The 21,098-nt window shown below is 44.3% G+C and overlaps 3 protein-coding genes and 1 pseudogene across 3 annotated transcripts, besides 1 other annotated feature; 1 reads left to right on the top strand and 3 right to left on the bottom strand.

Moving 5' to 3' along the window:
- Positions 1 to 3,215: 3,215 nt before the first annotated feature.
- Positions 3,216 to 3,545, bottom strand: TbgDal_III3610 (hypothetical protein, unlikely; the record flags this gene model as incomplete). The annotated part of the gene is made up of 1 exon (XM_011774010.1): positions 3,216 to 3,545. The coding sequence occupies one exon, from the start codon at positions 3,543 to 3,545 to the stop codon at positions 3,216 to 3,218; it is 330 nt and encodes a 109-aa protein (XP_011772312.1).
- Positions 3,546 to 3,869: 324 nt separating this feature from the next.
- On the bottom strand, positions 3,870 to 4,226 carry TbgDal_III3600 (hypothetical protein, unlikely; the record flags this gene model as incomplete). The annotated part of the gene is made up of 1 exon (XM_011774009.1): positions 3,870 to 4,226. One exon carries the CDS (start codon positions 4,224 to 4,226, stop codon positions 3,870 to 3,872), a length of 357 nt encoding a protein of 118 aa, XP_011772311.1.
- Positions 4,227 to 8,333: 4,107 nt separating this feature from the next.
- On the bottom strand, positions 8,334 to 9,521 carry TbgDal_III3590 (annotated as a pseudogene).
- Positions 8,334 to 9,521: a sequence feature.
- A 5,667-nt stretch (positions 9,522 to 15,188) lies between these two features.
- On the top strand, positions 15,189 to 19,946 carry TbgDal_III3580 (hypothetical protein, conserved; the record flags this gene model as incomplete). Its single annotated transcript, XM_011774008.1, has 1 exon — positions 15,189 to 19,946. One exon carries the CDS (start codon positions 15,189 to 15,191, stop codon positions 19,944 to 19,946), a length of 4,758 nt encoding a protein of 1,585 aa, XP_011772310.1.
- Positions 19,947 to 21,098: the final 1,152 nt, after the last annotated feature.

Genomic DNA, 21,098 nt, shown 5'->3' with positions numbered 1-21,098 from the left:
ACCATTATGCGCCGTAGCGGCGATAACCATGAAACATGGGCCATGATGTGCCACCAATGCATGTGATCAGTGGAAGGGCGTTACCCAATCACACTGTAACAGGGTTTTGTGCGATAACACACCATTATGCGCCGTAGGGGCGATAACCATGAAACATGGGTCATGATGTGCCACCAATGCATGTGATCAGTGGAAGGGCGTTACCCAATCACACTGTAACAGGGTTTTGTGCGATAACACACCATTATGCGCGGTAGGGGCGATAACCATGAAACATGGGTCATGATGTGCCACCAATGCATGTGATCAGTGGAAGGGCGTTACCCAATCACACTGTAACAGGGTTTTGTGCGATAACACACCATTATACGCCGTAGGGGCGATAACCATGAAACATGGGCCATGATGTGCCACCAATGCATGTGATCAGTGGAAGGGCGTTACCCAATCACACTGTAACAGGGTTTTGTGCGATAACACACCATTATACGCCGTAGGGGCGATAACCATGAAACATGGGTCATGATGTGCCACCAATGCATGTGATCAGTGGAAGGGCGTTACCCAATCACACTGTAACAGGGTTTTGTGCGATAACACACCATTATGCGCCGTAGGGGCGATAACCATGAAACATGGGCCATGATGTGCCACCAATGCATGTGATCAGTGGAAGGGCGTTACCCAATCACACTGTAACAGGGTTTTGTGCGATAACACACCATTATGCGCCGTAGGGGCGATAACCATGAAACATGGGCCATGATGTGCCACCAATGCATGTGATCAGTGGAAGGGCGTTACCCAATCACATTGTAACAGGGTTTTGTGCGATAACACACCATTATGCGCCGTAGGGGCGATAACCATGAAACATGGGTCATGATGTGCCACCAATGCATGTGATCAGTGGAAGGGCGTTACCCAATCACACTGTAACAGGGTTTTGTGCGATAACACACCATTATGCGCCGTAGGGGCGATAACCATGAAACATGGGTCATGATGTGCCACCAATGCATGTGATCAGTGGAAGGGCGTTACCCAATCACACTGTAACAGGGTTTTGTGCGATAACACACCATTATGCGCCGTAGGGGCGATAACCATGAAACATGGGCCATGATGTGCCACCAATGCATGTGATCAGTGGAAGGGCGTTACCCAATCACATTGTAACAGGGTTTTGTGCGATAACACACCATTATGCGCCGTAGGGGCGATAACCATGAAACATGGGTCATGATGTGCCACCAATGCATGTGATCAGTGGAAGGGCGTTACCCAATCACACTGTAACAGGGTTTTGTGCGATAACACACCATTATGCGCCGTAGGGGCGATAACCATGAAACATGGGCCATGATGTGCCACCAATGCATGTGATCAGTGGAAGGGCGTTACCCAATCACACTGTAACAGGGTTTTGTGCGATAACACACCATTATGCGCCGTAGGGGCGATAACCATGAAACATGGGCCATGATGTGCCACCAATGCATGTGATCAGTGGAAGGGCGTTACCCAATCACACTGTAACAGGGTTTTGTGCGATAACACACCATTATGCGCCGTAGGGGCGATAACCATGAAACATGGGCCATGATGTGCCACCAATGCATGTGATCAGTGGAAGGGCGTTACCCAATCACATTGTAACAGGGTTTTGTGCGATAACACACCATTATGCGCCGTAGGGGCGATAACCATGAAACATGGGCCATGATGTGCCACCAATGCATGTGATCAGTGGAAGGGCGTTACCCAATCACACTGTAACAGGGTTTTGTGCGATAACACACCATTATGCGCCGTAGGGGCGATAACCATGAAACATGGGCCATGATGTGCCACCAATGCATGTGATCAGTGGAAGGGCGTTACCCAATCACACTGTAACAGGGTTTTGTGCGATAACACACCATTATGCGCCGTAGGGGCGATAACCATGAAACATGGGCCATGATGTGCCACCAATGCATGTGATCAGTGGAAGGGCGTTACCCAATCACATTGTAACAGGGTTTTGTGCGATAACACACCATTATGCGCCGTAGGGGCGATAACCATGAAACATGGGTCATGATGTGCCACCAATGCATGTGATCAGTGGAAGGGCGTTACCCAATCGCATTGTAACAGGGTTTTGTGCGATAACACACCATTATGCGCCGTAGGGGCGATAACCATGAAACATGGGCCATGATGTGCCACCAATGCATGTGATCAGTGGAAGGGCGTTACCCAATCACACTGTAACAGGGTTTTGTGCGATAACACACCATTATGCGCCGTAGGGGCGATAACCATGAAACATGGGTCATGATGTGCCACCAATGCATGTGATCAGTGGAAGGGCGTTACCCAATCACACTGTAACAGGGTTTTGTGCGATAACACACCATTATGCGCCGTAGGGGCGATAACCATGAAACATGGGCCATGATGTGCCACCAATGCATGTGATCAGTGGAAGGGCGTTACCCAATCACACTGTAACAGGGTTTTGTGCGATAACACACCATTATGCGCCGTAGGGGCGATAACCATGAAACATGGGTCATGATGTGCCACCAATGCATGTGATCAGTGGAAGGGCGTTACCCAATCACACTGTAACAGGGTTTTGTGCGATAACACACCATTATGCGCCGTAGGGGCGATAACCATGAAACATGGGTCATGATGTGCCACCAATGCATGTGATCAGTGGAAGGGCGTTACCCAATCACACTGTAACAGGGTTTTGTGCGATAACACACCATTATGCGCCGTAGGGGCGATAACCATGAAACATGGGCCATGATGTGCCACCAATGCATGTGATCAGTGGAAGGGCGTTACCCAATCACACTGTAACAGGGTTTTGTGCGATAACACACCATTATACGCCGTAGGGGCGATAACCATGAAACATGGGTCATGATGTGCCACCAATGCATGTGATCAGTGGAAGGGCGTTACCCAATCACACTGTAACAGGGTTTTGTGCGATAACACACCATTATGCGCCGTAGGGGCGATAACCATGAAACATGGGTCATGATGTGCCACCAATGCATGTGATCAGTGGAAGGGCGTTACCCAATCGCATTGTAACAGGGTTTTGTGCGATAACACACCATTATGCGCCGTAGGGGCGATAACCATGAAACATGGGCCATGATGTGCCACCAATGCATGTGATCAGTGGAAGGGCGTTACCCAATCGCATTTTAATTTTTGATTGCCATATCGAATTTAAGAATGGAAATGGTTTCTAAATGAAACGAATACAAGTTATAATTCAATGTTGTACGGTGTTTCCGTGCCTCCCATAATTGAATTCCATTTTCTGCTGCATTCCATACGCGGAGCTCTTCTCTACGAATGAATATGTCACTGTCGGTTCCCCTGGCAAAGCCTGTATATGGCCAACCCATCTCTGAGGTAAGGACCAACAAGTCAAGCCCTTTCGTGCGTTCCGGCTTCTGCTCAAGAGCTTCATCAATTTCAGGGACGACATTAACTTCCTCATCCTTCCACATCAAACACTTACTGGGCATTCCATCAGCAGAGTTCAAACCGAGCGGCTGAGCTTCATTGCCCGTTATAATGTGACTCCATTTTGCGTTATAAATGGAATCATACACTCCTTTGAGTTTGGAACCATCAGCTGGAAGAATATCTTTTCCCCACACACTCTTGGCGATACCTAGTGCCCCATCCAGTTTTCCATTCGCTTCACGGCCAATGTGTTTCTTTATTTTGTCCGGTGCCGTCTCCCACTGCCAGAGGCAGTAAATTTTCTTACCATTGAGGTTGTCTACCTTCTCGGACAGGTAAATAACTGTCGTCAGCACCTTAAACTGATCCGTATCCTTTATATCCTAAAGAATTTCGGCATTATCAATATACCTTCTCGGATTCTTAACAAACGTACCCATGGCTACATTCTGTGTGTCATATGTGTTCGAAAACTTTTGCATCAGAAAGTCGCGCAATTTCATATTGCGCAAAACCTCATAGCGTTGCAGCGGGACATCTTCCAGCAGCACATCCCTCACTTCACTATCCATCGTCCAGTTGGGTCCCTCTTCATTTCTCTGCCGTATTTGTGGAGGCTGAGCAGGAGGTGGCGCTACATCTTCATCCCGTGGCCTTCTCATAAGTCCTCCAATGTTACGTGCAACTTGTGGGCTTGCGTTATTTCCTTCTGGAGTTGCAGCTCTACTGGTTCTTGGCATACCTTTCTTATTGTTGGCTCAACGTAGCTTCCTTTAGTTTCCTTCTCTGAAAATATAAGTAAGTGAAGTAAAATAAATGATGAGGAAAATAATAGTGTGTGAATAGTGTAATATAATATCAAAAGTAATGGAGCAAGATAATGTTTATTCACTATAGTCTTCATAATATGATATTATACCATATTTGTTATTAAGAGGAACAATTTCAAAATATAGCAGCTGTAAATAAATATTCCCCTTGCTTCACTATCATGTGCTAAATATAATGAACTTCATACATCATTTCTTTAAGTATGGATTATATGGAAACAAAAAATATTACTGCCTCATACACCTGCATAAACACTTTTTGTAGGGCTTACAATTATGAAGAGTCAAATTCTATTAATTAAAATCAAGTTAAACAAAAAACAAAAAAATTTATTTATATTAATGAAAGGAAAAAGTATCGGCACAACACAAAGAACACACACAACTACACAACTGTTCCCCTGCATATCCCTCCTTTCTGCCAATATGTGGCATTCAGTTGTATTGAAGGAACTCGTTGAAATATAACTCATTTATCTAACCCGTGTACTTACAACCGAAATAACATACTGAATAATCTCCGTAGGATATTTAGGGAATTGAAAATGCCTTTTTTTTCCTTTTATAACGTGGAATGCTGATGCAGCTCTTGGCAGTTTTTCACAAGCAGTCTTCTTTGAGATTCCATGCGGTGTCGTAGCATTGCGAGGAGAGTCTTGGGCAAGTGAGGCCCGGGCTCCGCAATGTTGGATTCAGTGTGGGGCCGACATTGGCTCACGATAGGACTCATGAAGGAGCTTGTGAGAGTTCTCTTTTCATGCGCAATCCGAAAGAGGGGAGGACAATGAAGTTATGTCTCCGGCAAAAGAGAGGTTCATCAGGTTACTCGCTATATTTGCTTTCGGAATCGTGGCCGCGTTTGTATTTGCTTCCGTCTTGCTCATTCGGTGGTTGTTGTGACACTTTTTTCCGGGGTGGGGGATTTTTGTCACTCTTTCCCCTAATGATACCGCTGTGTCTCGAGTTTTGTGTGTCTGCTTTTGTGCCTTGGTGAAACTCAAAAGAAACGAAGGGCTCACTGAAGGGAATAAATATATTTGTGGAAATAATCCAACACTGGACCTCTTTTGAGGAGCGCTGAGTGGAATAGTGGTGCAAAAAACATTGAAAATTTAAGTCACATGGACAAGTGCTTTATAATCGTCCCGTTTTCTGAAAATATGGAATATGTAAGGAACATATGAGAGGCAGTGAATATTTACGGAACAAACGGAATATATGGAGAACAAGAAACATAGGGAATATATCAAATGTAAGGAAATATATGGAATATATGAGAGGCGAAAAGTACGGAAAGAACTTTGATAATGGAATATACATTCATGGAAATATCCATTAGAGAAATAATAATTTACTTTTTCTCTTCCCTTCCCGCTAACGTTTCACCGCCTATTTCCATTCCTTATAAATACTGTAAATTTCTTTTGTTACTGTAACTACGAGTGTAAGTAAGACACTTTAGTATTACATATCATAATATCTCTAAACTCCTCCCATGTTATGTTAAGCTACTAATATTTTTATTTCCCATTCATTTTATTCAGCAGAACATACAAAACCCCCTCAAAAGTCCTTCCTTGTTTTTTTTTGACATCATTACATATCTTGTGGAATATACAAATATATAATAACCATAAATGTGTTACATATCATCACAACATCAGAGGCTATACAACAGAATTGTGTTCCTCAAGAAGCAGTGTTTGTGTTTCCTTTTATTTTATCTCAGAGTCAAACGAATTAATTAATTACTAATAACTTCCTCCAAAGATATTGCTTCTATTTTCTTGGATCGCTCAGCAGCGTAACACCGGAGTCTTGAAATAAAGAGTCACAGTTCAAAGAATACAAAACAGTAAAAAAAAAATAATAAACAGAGCCTCGCACCATCACAATTGGTTGCATTTGGATACATCAAACATATTTATTCGCCTCCTTGTGTTTTTTTTTTTGGGGGTGGAGGGTAAATGCAAAATTTATCAAGTTGACGAGTAGTAGAAATACAACACTTGATATAATTTCACTTACATATGAGCTTTCTTTTCCCACTTTATTTCAATTCATAATATTTTGATAGCAATGTAATGCAGCATTCAGTCATAAACATTTTAACCATAAATATAGTAACTAATATGTGAATGGTAACCCATGGCGATACATTCCATATGGAACAATACCACATTGTCAAATATATACATGGAATTAAAACTATAGCACTAAATTGAAAATTAAAAATTAGAAGAGAAAAAGATATGAATTATCAAAAGAAGCATATTCTTCACTAACATGCACTTGTTTCAATATAATCATAATTTGAAATTAATTTAAATGATAAGTGGCCCAATATCCTGAAACGACATAACAATGATTTCATTATAGCACCTGTAAAATAATGACATGCAATAAAATAAATGATATAAATAAATTAAAATACAGCAAGCACTGCAGAATATATTCTACTGCTATATATAACCATTTGCCAACAGATTAATAGCTTTGCTCATTTAAAGAAAATAAGTAAATTCAAACTTCCTATGATTCTACCAGTGTTTGTCGGCTACATGTGGGACTCAAAAAAAAAAAAACAAAAAGTTTATTTTAAATAAACATGAAGAAAAGAAAAACTTCGCATGAAACCATAAGGGTATCCGTGTGAGTTATTTGCTACTGTCAAACATAGTTAACTTCACAACCCTCAAGAAAGAAAGAAATAATAAAAGTAAAATTCCAAGTTAAAATAAAAATAAATGAGGGAAATATAACATAATTATGCTTAACTAACTGTAACGTGAGGAATGTAAAAATAACAAAATGTTACTCACAATTTAATGTCATCAATGTTTTCCTTCACAAACAAAAACTGTCACATCTCAATGTGTTCTTTCAAATTAATGTAACGGAACCAGATATGTTTGTATAATATTCTACAATGTCATTTGGCATTGTCTGGTGCTCACTAAAAAAAAAACTTATTCGTTTTGTTGCGATATAGCTGTTGACAGTGTTGTGCTCCTTTTTTTTATTCTATTTTTTAACATACCGCTGCGCACTTCCGTAATACCCTCAATATTCTTGCAGTTCCCATCATAAAAGAAACAAAAGAAATTCATCAAAACAAAGTAACTGGAGTCCAAGATATTGTAGAGCACAATGTATTTATTTTGAATAATGGAATCCTGTGATATTAGAGACAATCATCTGCAATGAATAAACTGAAACATTCATTGACTCATGCCACTAAAATAATAATTAAATTGTTAAACACATATTCCCATCGTATGGTAAGTAATTCAAACAATTCTGTGACCACATGAAATACTCGAAGAAAAAGGAAACGTATACAATGCATAAGCCATTAGTAAAGTATAAATACAGTTTTTGGTATCGAATCCATCATATGTTACAAAGCCGCATTTCACTAACACACAAGAGCACAATTTAACTCAACATCATATTTCGAATCATAACTGATAGAGCTTGTCAACTGTATGATTCGATAACTCCAACATTTGCCTTCACTCTTACAACCTTCACCAACTTGTCCGTAACTTCATTGTTCTTCCAGGCAGCCGTATGCTCAATAATATCATTATAGAAATATTCATCCGATTTCTTCATAGTTCCCAACCCATCATGAACTCTTTTCAGACGCCATTCATAACAGCTTAAACCAAATATATATAACGAGGCAGAGGCCCAATTGGATTAATACGTCCCTCCACTATTCTTTACACTTATCTTCCATTTCCTTCCTCAATTTGTGCCTTCTTCTGTTGGATACCTTTTCTCCTGTATGTATTGACAGTTTTTTCCATGCCACAAATGCCTTCATGTCACGCACATCATCACAGTTTATAATAATTTGGCGGCCTCCCGTATTTGTAGTCCAGTCACCAAAACGGACACTATTCGGAGAAGTGAAAATAGTTACACTCCAAACATCAGAGGGAAGTTGAGTGTACAGCTGCTGCATTGCGTACCTTATGTCCATAATGATGTGTCCTGTGTTTTCAAATTTTATCTTATGGCGTTGACCGCAGCTCTCGAATCTTCGTACTGCACAACCCTCCCTCTTTCATCACCCTTTCTGTTATATATTATGTAGGCTATCCCGTCTGCGAAATACGCAACAACATCAAGCATTCCTTCATGGAAGTGAAGCAATGAATGAAGCAAAAATGATCCAAGGCCATATGATTTACCAATACCAGGTGTACCAATAACAATATGTATCGGTGGTCTGTGAGCTGTCCTGTCCATCCACCATGTTTTCAGATCTTTTTGGATTATATACCACACGCGCATGGTTTCACGACGGATGTATACGTGCTGAAATACTGCTTTTTGCCCCGTAGTGTAATCCAATGTAAACCTGTTGTATGGCCAACCTTCCTCCGAAGTGAGAACAAAAATCTCTAAACCATTGGGTCTCTCCTCAATCTCTGCATCAACATTCGCAGGAAGAGGATTTATATTCACCTCCGCTTCGGTCCATATGCGCTGTGGTTTTCCATCGAATATCTTCATTCCAAGTGGCTCTGTATTAAAACCCGACATTACATGACTCCATTTCGCATTATAAATAGAATCATACACTCCTTTAAGTTCGACAGCACCAGCTGTTTGGGCAGCTCTCTCTCATACTTCCTTGGCGACCTCCAGTGCTCTATCCAACCTTCCCCTCGCCACGGGACCAACAAATTCTCTTATTTCCCCTCTTCCCTTCTCCTCCCACTGACTGAGGTAGTAAATTTCCTTTTCGTGAAGGTACCTTGCTTTTCGCTTCATTTCAGAGAATTGGTTATATAATTCTTTATATTCATCAAACTCATCAAGCTCCAGTACCCTTCCTAGAAGCCTGGCATCCAAAATATAATCCTCCGGGCTCTGAACAAAGACGTCCAGGGCTACATTCTGTGTGTCATATGTGTTCGAAAACTTTTGCATCAGAAAGTCGCGCAATTTCATATTGCGCAAAACCTCATAGCGTTGCAGCGGGACATCTTCCAGCAGCACATCCCTCACCTTACTGTTCATCGTCCAGTTGGCTCCCTCTTCATTTCTCTGCCGTATTTGTGGAGGCTGAGCAGGAGGTGGCGCTACATCTTCATCCCGTGGCCTTCTCATAAGTCCTCCAATGTTACGTGCAACTTGTGGGCTTGGGTTATTTCCTTCTGGAGTTGCAGCTCTACTGGTTCTTGGCATACCTTTCTTATTGTTGGCTCAACGTAGCTTCCTTTAGTTTCCTGGCAATGTAAATAGCTAGAGTAATACTCATTGTTGAGGAAGATGAAGAATAGGAGGAAGTGGAAATAGAAAAGGAAAAGGGGATGAGTAGCACCTATTTTTGCAACACCAGTTATATTGTTTCTCCCTTTTCATCTTTTCAATTCAAGTTAGGAAAAAAGAAACACATAGATAAATATTTATACATGTCATTTTACATTCAAATGTAAGAAACTATAATATGGAAGATAATGCGACGTTAGTTACTACTTACCATTGTACGAAATAACAAAGAAATTAAATGGACGCATGTATGTTTTTTTATTGTGTCCTTCAGGGGGAAACCAAAGTTATAACATTGTCTGTTTAGTATGTTTAAACTTAATGTAAGCTAAAATAAAGCGATATAGAAATTAGTAAAATAAGAATGGGCAACTTCTTATGAAATGCGCCGTCATAACATAATCAGCAAACAATGAATAATAAAAGGAATAGTCAGGTTTACAAAATAATGGATGTAAAATGAGTATGTTTAACGAAAATAAATGTTACTCTATTTTTTTTTCCAGTAATATCCACTGGCGATATCAATCATACAGTCGCAACCACTTGGGGATGAGGTACACGGTTTGCACAATCATCATGTCACTCGTATCCGCGTATACTTAAGTGTCTTTTCATAACTCATAATCGGTACTTCACATCCAAAGCTCATCTCCTATTATTTCATGCAAAAACAACTTAAATTTGATTTATTAGCAATTTGCATCCATTTCCTTTCACTCCACAACTTATGTGTTCATGGGCTCTTGCCTAAATACCGCCGTATCCAGTACTTCTTTCATTCATAATGAGAAAAAGGATACGTGTGACTAACAGCTCTCCGCAATAAATATAAACACACCCGATCGTACAACAACAGGTGCTTTCGGATAGATTTTCCCATTCGCAATAACACCAGTCAAATATTACTTTACCCCGCCATACATTCCACTATATATATATATATATTGCATTTGAGCACATTGTCATATCAGATTCCATGCACATGACATGTCGAAGCAATTATACATTTTTTTTTCATTCCATTACACTTTTCATATTGGCACAGTACGTTCACGCATCGTTGCTCTTGATTAAATCAGGCGCGTTGATGTTGTTACAAATGCTCACGTTAAATGGTTTTCAAGACATCCCTGGGAATAGCTGCGGTAAAGTAAACAACATATGAAGAAAATGCACAGCTAACAGGTGAGAAGATACCTTCATTGCAGCGCCGTTAGTTGCAATAAGTTGTCGAGAGAATCATATCAATCTTCACTACACCCAAGGAAACATTACCGACTTCCACCCTTACACCGCAATAATACAGAACCGATACTGCGATTGCCGATATTAGACACAGTGACAGAAACTCATTGAGTGTCTCGTAAACAAAATTTCAATTTGTGCGGACAAAATGCTACTTTTTCTCTCAACCAAACTGCGACATCATTGAGGGAAAGAATCACAATAGATTATTATATGAATATCCACTTTCCACATGTTCCTTGAAATGTAAAAAAAACAAACAAGGATCATTGTTAAAAAAGCCATAACATATTTCGAGGAAGCAAACGGAAGTATAAAAGTTATGAGGGTAAGAGTATATATATATATATAACAATGAAATTATCATATATTCCATTACGGCACACTAATACGTAAAATATCAATAATCGAGTCGTTTCAACATATAAGCGGATAGAGTTTGGATGGTATCACAAGAAATTTTCCTCGCCACTATATGTTTTATGAGGTGTGGAATGTGAATTCTAAAAAAAAAAAGAAAACATTTTCCGGGTAAAAATGAAAAACTGGTATGTGTATACGTGTGGTTATAACGGATGTTGTGTAATAATATAACTACCACACTGGACGAATCCCACACGTATGCAGCACTATTTGCACACTTCTACCAAGCATACTTATATTTAATAAAATGAAGGATAACATAAATAATATTTTATCATAAAATCAAAACAGGATATGTCTCATACAAGTGACACCCATTTGCCCAATATTTTTTGCCTGCCAATTCTAAAACCAATTTCCCTAATCAGAATGATATCGAAAAAAAAAAAAATAGAATAGCGGGAAAATGTTGTGAAGGTATGCTGAACCTCAAGTAGATGTGGCATAACATATTGTAATGTCGTGTAAGACGCTCATCGTGAAAACCAATACATGTCCTCATTCTGAAAGCTGATATAACTTCGTGTTTACACGCACGAAGAAGCGCACGTCCAGGGAAGCATTCAGCAGCGAAGTTACAGTATAAGGAAACAGATCAATAACATCAGCTACTGTTTTTTTTCCTTTTCGGAGCCATGAGTTGTTTTTTTAGTGCCATTGATATCGTGTAGAGTATTGATAGAATGACTGATGACCTCGGTATCCAACTTCACCATTTATCGTGGTTGACATTACCCCACAGTTTCTCATCGATTTGCCCATCTTCAGTGGGTGTGGGGGGTGATCGTGCTTTCATAATACCCACACATTTCGGATTCGTGTTCTCTTCATTTGAATGAAGTTTACGCTTAATCTCAAACACTTCCTGTGCAGTACGCATGACGCATAAAGATGATTTCCCCATTCCAGATTGTCTTTCAAAAGTCCCCCTAGGATCAAGTGCCTCCTTTATTCCCCTTATAGACATAATGACTGAGTCAGGTGAAACACAATGTCGATATATTCTGTTACTGCATGAATCAAAACAATTGTGGATCGACATTACATTTGACTGTAATTCCCCACACACACAAACAAAACGTATCAGCAAGATGGAAAATTGTCTTTGATGGGTTGTAAGGGTATCCAACCTTCGTTACATTTTTGATTGTATGCCACGCACAAAACATCAACATAAGGAAAATAATACGCATATGGCGATATCTTTCCTTGTAATAACACATATTTGTGTCAAGACAGCTCCTTACCACGCTGAAGGCGTTTTATTTCGTAAGCTCCACCCACGTCGTTTGCGGTGAAGTCAGCCATTAAGGCTACTATTCACAGTAACATTCTCTAATACCTTGTGTAACATCTCACTGAAGTACGTGATAAAATGTCTTGTACGGTTGATTCCTCCCAATGATATGGACTCCATACACCGAAGCTTTCAGTCTCTTCTCCAGAGCAATGTAACACAACGAACATGTCTGTGCATCACCTCACCACTCACTTGGATTAGAACTGGATTTTTTGCTGTGCGTCTCATGTCTTACATTTCCATCACTCGTTTTCCAGATACTCTGATGCTTTCATGAACCGTCATACAATTGTTACAACTAAATCAGTAAGTTCATATCGTGGTTCCTCCACATCACAGCATTGCTTGTAGGAAGTTCCATTCAACAAAGGCAGTAAAGGCCCCACCATATGAATCCGATCATCCAATATCATCCATATTTATCTCAATCTCTTTCACTTGCTCCACAACATCTCACAACTGCTTCTTTCCTTTGAAACATTGAGAAATACATCGATGCAAGCGCAGCCTTAAACTCTATCTTCTCGTAGAAATTTATGTAGAAGAAGCACATACTCTTTTCCTTATACCATCTGTGAAAACATTTCCTGCTCAGTGACGATGACACAATGATACCATAACTTCGGTTGCCTGAAGAAGAGTAATGCGCTATAGTTGCTTATGATGCCAAATGTGACTAAATGGTACGCGCTACCAAATACGTAAGTGACACCTTCTGCCCGTTAGCTTTCGTTATGGTATCAGACAATGTCCTCTCGTTCGTCGCCGTTAGGCTTGGGAAAGTCATACGGTCTTGTCTACCATAAAGTAAGGTACAATGTGAGCCTTTCCCAATCCATCACGAACCAAGTCGTGCAGGACTCTTTTTAGGGGATATTTTCCTGTCCTCTCGTTGGAGTTAACTTCACCGCTGAGGTGGTTGTTGACTAGTGTATATTGGAATTGGTTTTGTTGTTGATGAATGTGGTTGAGTCTCTTCGTTATGTATAATGTATGCCTCCCTCCATTCCGATGTTTTCTTTTACTCCTTCAGAGTCGTCATCGCGCAGTATACAGGAGACGGAATAGCACACTTTCCTACGCTTTGCTCATTCTAGAGATGCCGAGTCGCTGAACTTTCTGCCATAAATTTTTCTTTTTGATGTTATCGATTCCCTTTATCCTTCCTTCTCCTTCTCCTTCCCGTATGTGGGGGTAGCTCTTTGCTTATGATCGCTGCGTGCGCTGCTTGTGTTGTCAGATCATTCTATGGTGTCAAGAAGAGAAGATACAAGTGGAAAATGGATGCGGCACCTGGCGGTACCGTTCCACTGCGAGGAGAAACTATGCAAATTATCTCCAAAGTCCTTTATACCCGTATGATCACTCTTCCACAACACACTGTCCATGAAAATCTTTCACCCATTGGTAGCTCAATAATAATGGTAACTTTCAATCGAAATCGTTGCTTTGGACTGTGATTTCAGGTGTCGCATGGAAGCCATGCGTGTCTTTTTATAAAGTACAAGGTCAGGTTTGATTGCGGCGCTGTGACACACATGTTGGAAGCATTGGTGTTAATGTGCATCTGCTTGGTGTCTGTGGTTCATTTGTGCGTCTACCCCTTGCGCTTGAGCTCAAGCTCTTCCTCCTCCCCCAAACACACACACACACTGTGATGCGCTCTGCGGCGTCTCCCCGAGCAGTCTCCTTGCTTAAACACATTCCGGCGCACACTGCACTCCTAGCTGTGAATTCTCAGTTGGAAGAGGATCCCGGAAAATACATGAAAGGCACGGTGTGTCGCCGCATCTCGATATTCACGGCGCATCCGCGCGGACATATTCGTGTTTGTTTACCATATGCGTTACAGCAGTCGACTGGCACTAGCCATGGGCTTTGTGCTCACGCCGTCTCATTTCATCACCAGTGTGGGTCATACTGTTTTTCGCTGTCGCAGTGTTCGCACGGATTGTTGGAGTTCGACGCTTTGTAAGCCGAGCTTTGTACTTTTCATTTCAGGCACTGCAGCGGTGTCCGCGTGTTGATATTTCGCAGCATACATTCGCAATGCCGAGAGGCAACGGGGCGGGAACGAGCCAATGCCACCTCTTCTTCACTCCCTTTTCCGCTGACAGCAATATCGGTCCCATGTAGGTTACAATGTCCTGGAGCTTCGGGTCAGGCAACTGCGGCATGTCAGTCACCCTTTCCACCATACCATCAAACATCCCATTCCATTCCACATCAGTAACTAAATACAAACTTCAATGTGGTATACGCTTTCCCTCCCGTATTTGTAGGAGAAGCACCCGTAGCTTATTTGGGTGTTGGTCTGCCACGGTGGGATGGGCCTGCTTCCAATACCATGAGCGGCAACAGCGAGTTTGTGATTGTCAAGAGTCTGCTCAGGGGCGACGCCGGCCACCTCAACGTGGTGCCAAGTTCCAGCTCCCCGTATTATCAGAGGAAGCCAATAGTCAGCAGCGTTTCTGTAATGGGGAACTCTGCTTTGCTCCGGCTACGGCATCATACAGCACAGGGATCAGCAGCGTCTTGCTGGAACACCGTTTTTCATTTGTCGGTCCCTGGGCACGTACCAGCGTGCCATCAGCAGTATCATCCGCACTAAGATGCTGCTGTCCGGTGATGTGGAAGAGAATCCCGGCCCGTCGTTGCGCGGGATGAAGTGGAACTGCGTCGGGCTATCTCAAGGAAAGAGATTAGCACTCCACAAAACCCTTGTTGATGAGCGGATCGCCTTTTGTCTGTTGAGCGAGACAAGGATGACGCCTGGAGAGGCGGCTTGCTTTAGCGTTGCTGGCTACCAACATCACGGAATAGCTCGTAACTGCAAAGGAGGTGGTGTATCAATACTAGTGAGGGAGGACCTACCAGTCGAGACCGGTATGGCCGTTGTTGGGGGAGTTGAACAAGTGCATGCAACAATTCACCTTGCACGTGGAATGGCGCTGACTGTCACGTCGGCATACATCCCACCAAAACACACCTTCACGGCAAATGACCTATATACGCTTCTGACGACTGACGGTTCCCAGGTCATCGGTGCAGACGCTAACGCACACGCGTTGGCATGGGATCGCGCGAGCCCACCAAATACCAAGGGTGAAACCCTCACACAGTGGTGCATTGACAACCAGTTTCTGGTCTGCAACACTGGTGAGTGCACCAGGTACGCGCGCCACCACGGGGAGTCCACCCCTGATGTGACACTGTCAAGGAATTGCACAGTGTACACGTGGACATCGCTGTATTCTCCCGATAGCGATCACCATCACATATTTTTCGACGTTATCGTTGGAGACGGCACAGATGCACTGAGTTGCCCGCGGCTCCGAAAGCCCATGTACGCATGGATAAAAGCTAACTGGAGGAATTTCCGTCTCAAGGTTGACGAGCTCTGCAGGAAAATTGGTAGAGAGAAGAACGTCAACACCCTGAAACAGAAATTGAGCTCCGCCATCCGCATTGCGACGAAGGTCTCCGTCCCCCGTGGCTGCAGAGCAACGCCACCACATTGGACACCTGAGCTCGCGAAACTCGATGAAGAGATCGCTGGATGCGGACCCTCCCACCGAAGGGAAAAGTTGGTAGCCACGCGTAAGCAGATCCTGGACCGTACCACAAAGAAGAGATGGAGCACGCTATGCTCCGGACTTGCGGTGTCAGACCGCTGCAGTTGGCACATTGTCAAGAAGGTATATGCGCCACGACCACTAACCACACCGGCTGTACTTGTTGATAACGCGGCCATCGCGGACTACCTTCAAGCTAAGAGGTTCAGTAAACTGTACTCGTCCCGCGCAAGAAGACACCCCGACTCACACCCACCGGCACCAATAAAGACGATAGCGAGTGAGTTCAGTCCCATCACGATGGCTGAACTACGGAGATCGATCAAACTGCTACCGAGTGGATCCGCAGCCGGACCTGATTGCTTATACAACGAGGCACTGCAACATCTCGGCAGAACAGCGCTGAATGTTGTTCTGAGGCTATTCAATGAGAGCCTACGAACGGGAGTCGTGCCGCCTGCATGGAAGACTGGGGTTATCATCCCCATCCTGAAGGCCGGAAAAAAGGCGGAGGACCTCGATTCTTACAGGCCAGTGACGCTCACGAGCTGTCTCTGCAAAGTCATGGAACGCATAATTGCCGCGAGACTTAGAGACACTGTTGAGTCCCAGCTGACGCCGCAGCAATCAGGCTTTCGCCCCGGATGCTCAACGCTCGAACAACTCCTGCACGTCCGCGCTGCCCTCTGCCGCCCCACGCACCAATATCGTACGGGTGCTGTATTCGTCGACTACGAGAAGGCATTCGATACAGTAGACCACGACAAAATTGCGAGGGAAATGCACATAATGAAGGTATCACCCCACATTGTGAAGTGGTGCGTATCATTTCTGAGTAACCGAACTGGCAGAGTGAGATTCAAGGAGAAGCTTTCCAGCAGCAGAACATTTGAACGAGGAGTGCCACAAGGAACTGTCCTTGGCCCAATCATGTTCATTATTGTCATGAACTCGTTGAGCCAGCGCCTTGCAGGACTGCCGTTACTGCAGAACGGATTCTTTGCAGACGACCTGACGATACTTGCGAGGCACACAGAGAGGGGTGTCATCAACCACACACTACAATGCGGTCTAAACGTGGTGTTACAGTGGTCAAAAGAGTACTTCATGTCTGTCAACGTAGCGAAAACAAAGTGCACACTCTTCGGGTGTATAGAGCGCCACCCCCTTACATTACAACTGGACGGCGAAAGAATAGGAGCTAACAGGACACCGAAGCTTCTAGGAGTAACATTCCAGTGTCTGCAAGGGATGGCAACACATGCGGCCGAAACGAGACGCAAGATGGACTTCCGACTACTGCAGATAGCAGCCATCTCAGCTTCTACATGGGGGCCAAGACGACAAGTACTGAGAGCTTTTTATCTAGCACTCGTACAGGCACACACCATGTATGGCATTGAGGTATTGTACTGGGACGCTTCGGAACGAAGTCGCGACCTCCTTGCATCAGCACAACACAAAGCCAGTCGCATCATAGCTCGCATACCGCATGGGACGCGCAAAGAGGACTCTCTGCTGGAAGCAAACCTCCTGCCACTCAAGACGACCACTCTTGTGCGCAGCATGAAATTCATGCTGATGTGTGAGTCACGAGGCGGATGTTTGCGGCGCAGTGCTGAAGAAGTATACCACAGCAAACACCCAGTCAGAGCCCTACATTCCCGTATCATGCGGTCCTACCCCCACCTCCGCATTGAGCCACGCGAGCACCCACTAGAGACATCGACGCTCCGCCACAGCTGCCGATCGCTATTTCACACGCAGATGAAGCCTGTGTGCGCTGATGACCCTGACGATGTCAAAAGGGAGGCTTCCGAAAAGTGGATTGAACGGCATTTTGCACGGAGGGGGAAGGAGCCACCGCGGCGAGAGCACTACGAATTGTGGACTGATGGATCCGTGTCCCTCGGTGAGATGTGCGGAGCAGCTGCCCTGCTCTATAGAAACAACACGCTGATTTGCGCACCCAAAACCGGAGCAGGGGAACTCTCATGCAGTTACAGAGCGGAATGCGTAGCATTAGAGATAGGACTGCAACGGCTGCTGAAATGGCTTCCGGCATACAGAACCACACCGAGCAGGTTATCCATCTTCTCTGACTCGCTGTCAATGTTAACAGCACTGCAGACAGGCCCCCTAGCCGTAACGGACCCAATTCTAAGACGACTATGGAGGCTTCTGCTTCAAGTTCAGAGAAGGAAGATACGTATCCGACTGCAATTTGTGTTTGGCCATTGTGGCGTGAAACGGAATGAGGTTTGCGATGAAATGGCCAAAAAGGCCGCAGATTTACCACAGTTGCGAGACACATGGATCCCCGACATCATTGCTTATGCGAAGCGAGTGCTTAGGTCGGAAGAAGTCCATGAGAACACTCATAGGTTTGGTATCACGGGCAACCACTTTCCAACAAAACATAAAGAAGAACTGACGAGGGAAGAAGAAACAGCACTGGCACGCTTTCGGGTTGGGTCTTCAAGACACTATGGATGGATGTTGCGAAAGATCAACCCGAGTGTGCCCCCGCAGTGCCGATGGTGTAACCCGCAACATGCAGCGATAGGGCCAACAATACAAGCAGCCCCACCTGTTGCGACACGCACTGTTCAGAGAACCTCCGAACCAACCAAATGTACGGTATGTGATGCCACATACCAATGCCGCTCGAGTGCTGTAACGCATATGGTAAACAAACATGGCTTTGTGCGAGCTGATGCCCTCCGGAGGATCAAATACGACGATGCAACACCTGCAGTGGACATCCCCCCGGAGCCCCCTCCAGTGGTGGCGATCGTTCCTCTACCATCGAGCACACGAGTCCCGATGAGACCGCAGGTGCTTCATTGTACCCTCTGTACCTCCAAATTCGCAGTGCCAGGCCGACTATTACACCACCTTAGAACAATACATGGCATAGGCAGCGGTAGTTGCCGCGTGAAAAGGGGGCGAGAGAACGAGGACTCAGTGCAAGGAGATGGTAGCGTCCCAGCAGCGCCAGCCCCTCAGGATACACAGAAGCTGGCGTTTCAACGTGACCTGTGCGAGGCGAGCTTCGGTACACGCTCTTCCCTGTCACTACGCAAGAAATTCAAACATAAGAGCATAGTGACGGAGGACGGTACCGTGGTGTTGGTGCAATTCCCTCGTAAGCGTGCCCGTGAGGGAAACGTTGACGTCCCGGGGAAAGGCGAGGTGCAGTGTGGTGTGTGCCAAAAAGTGCTCAGTTGCAGGGACTCCCTCATCCGACACTGTAAGGCTTTCCACAAAGGTGAGGGAGTCGAGCTTAAATGCAGCAAAAGCACAAAATTGTGTGCCACTGATTCTCCGCATACAAACACATCCATGTTGGTGTGCCCGACATGCGGAAGGCAGTGTGCTAGCAAAACTGGCCTCACCCTACATCAAAAGAAGATGCACGGTATGAAGGTAGAGCGCGCTGTTACCAGCCAACGCGGCGACTGCGAAGAAACGTCGCTGCACTTGATGAGCTGCCCCGGTTTGAAGGAGTTACGTGTCAGGTTTGCGGTAGAAGGTGTGTGTGTGCAGGATGTATGTTTCTCTAAAAGGCTGGCGCAGTTTCTCATTGCGGTTGAACGGAGCCGGCCGCAGGTGAAGTCCTCCCCTAAGGTAACAATCATACAACCCACTCTCCCTTCTGCAACTTCCCTCCTTATTGCCGAGAGTGGAGCTAGCAGGAAAAGCACCGGACGCAGGAATAGTACAGACACCCTCAGAGACAGAGGGGGTATGCAGTCAACAAGCAACAGAAACAGAAAGAGGGAGAGAGAATAATAAACGAATAACAAAAATCAAAACAAAAGGATTGCTAATTGACATCTTTTGGAGAGTCCGGGGTGGGGGGCTTCTCGCCCTATCTGCTGTATTCCGTTCAGCCGCGGAAATACAACAAAAATTATAGAGGGTGTGTTAGGCTGAATAAAAAAGGGAGACTCTGCCATAGTCGCCAGACCGATAGCATCTCAGGGCTCTACGGTGATGGCTGATGGCCGCGCCAGTGGGGGGAAACACTCACGAAGGCACGAAGAAAATTCCAAAAAAAAAAAATGGGGTGTGTATGGGGAGGTCGGTTTGCTTTTTTCTTTTTTAATAAGGTGGGTTGAGCGTGGCTTCTTTCCATCTCTCTTCCCTTTTCCTCTGGACACTTTTTTTTAACGTTTTGATTAAAGAAAGGAGGTATGCATGCGGGTGCTTATTGTTTGGTACATCGGTAGGAGGAGAGTTTTTTGTTTGTTGCGTAACGGTCGACCAGGCATAGACCTGGTGTTCGTAGTGGTGCGTATATATTTTGTTATAGTGAGACATGTCTGTGAGGAAGTGTTTAGGACGAAACGGGTATCGCTTCGAGATGTTGATAGGCTCCGTTAGTGCACATGAGGTCCGTGTGAAGTTTCAAGCACTTCTAGCGCACAGAAGGTGTCGGCTGGTTCGAGGGGTGATGAGGGCACTGCAGATGATTCCGCGTTAATAGGTGGAATTTGGCTCTTTCTCCCTGCGTTACTTGGGTAATGTATGGAATAGAGGTGCGGGCGACCTTTTTTTTTTCGGTATCGATTTATCTACCGCTGTGGGGACTTTGGGATTTTTTTGGGTGTGAAAGAGCTTTCTGGGACTGTTGGGTTGATTGATATCTTCTGATAAATTTTTCGTTTTTACTGCGGAGTATTTGTGCGCAGTCGGCTGCCGGTGGGGTTTGCGGGGTGACGTGGCCCTGTCAAGGGGGTGAACAGGGAAGGACTCTCTGGCTTGCTTTCAGTGATTAAAAGCACCCGTTTTTTTTTTAAAAAATAGAATTTGGTGATTTCGTTCCTCACTTAGCCTTTTTAACCTTGACCGCGCAGGCTGGAGTACGTCGGGATCCCGCGGTTTTGTCCTCGCATTTACCGTGGGGTCAATCGTTCTTTTACAGGATAGATGCATGAGGGG

The sequence above is a fragment of the Trypanosoma brucei genome, chromosome 3 (genome assembly GCF_000210295.1).
Source record: "Trypanosoma brucei gambiense DAL972 chromosome 3, complete sequence".
Classification (NCBI taxonomy): Eukaryota; Euglenozoa; class Kinetoplastea; order Trypanosomatida; family Trypanosomatidae; genus Trypanosoma; species Trypanosoma brucei.
Note: the sequence above shows the minus strand (reverse complement) of the source record. Positions and strands in the feature narration are given on the sequence as shown.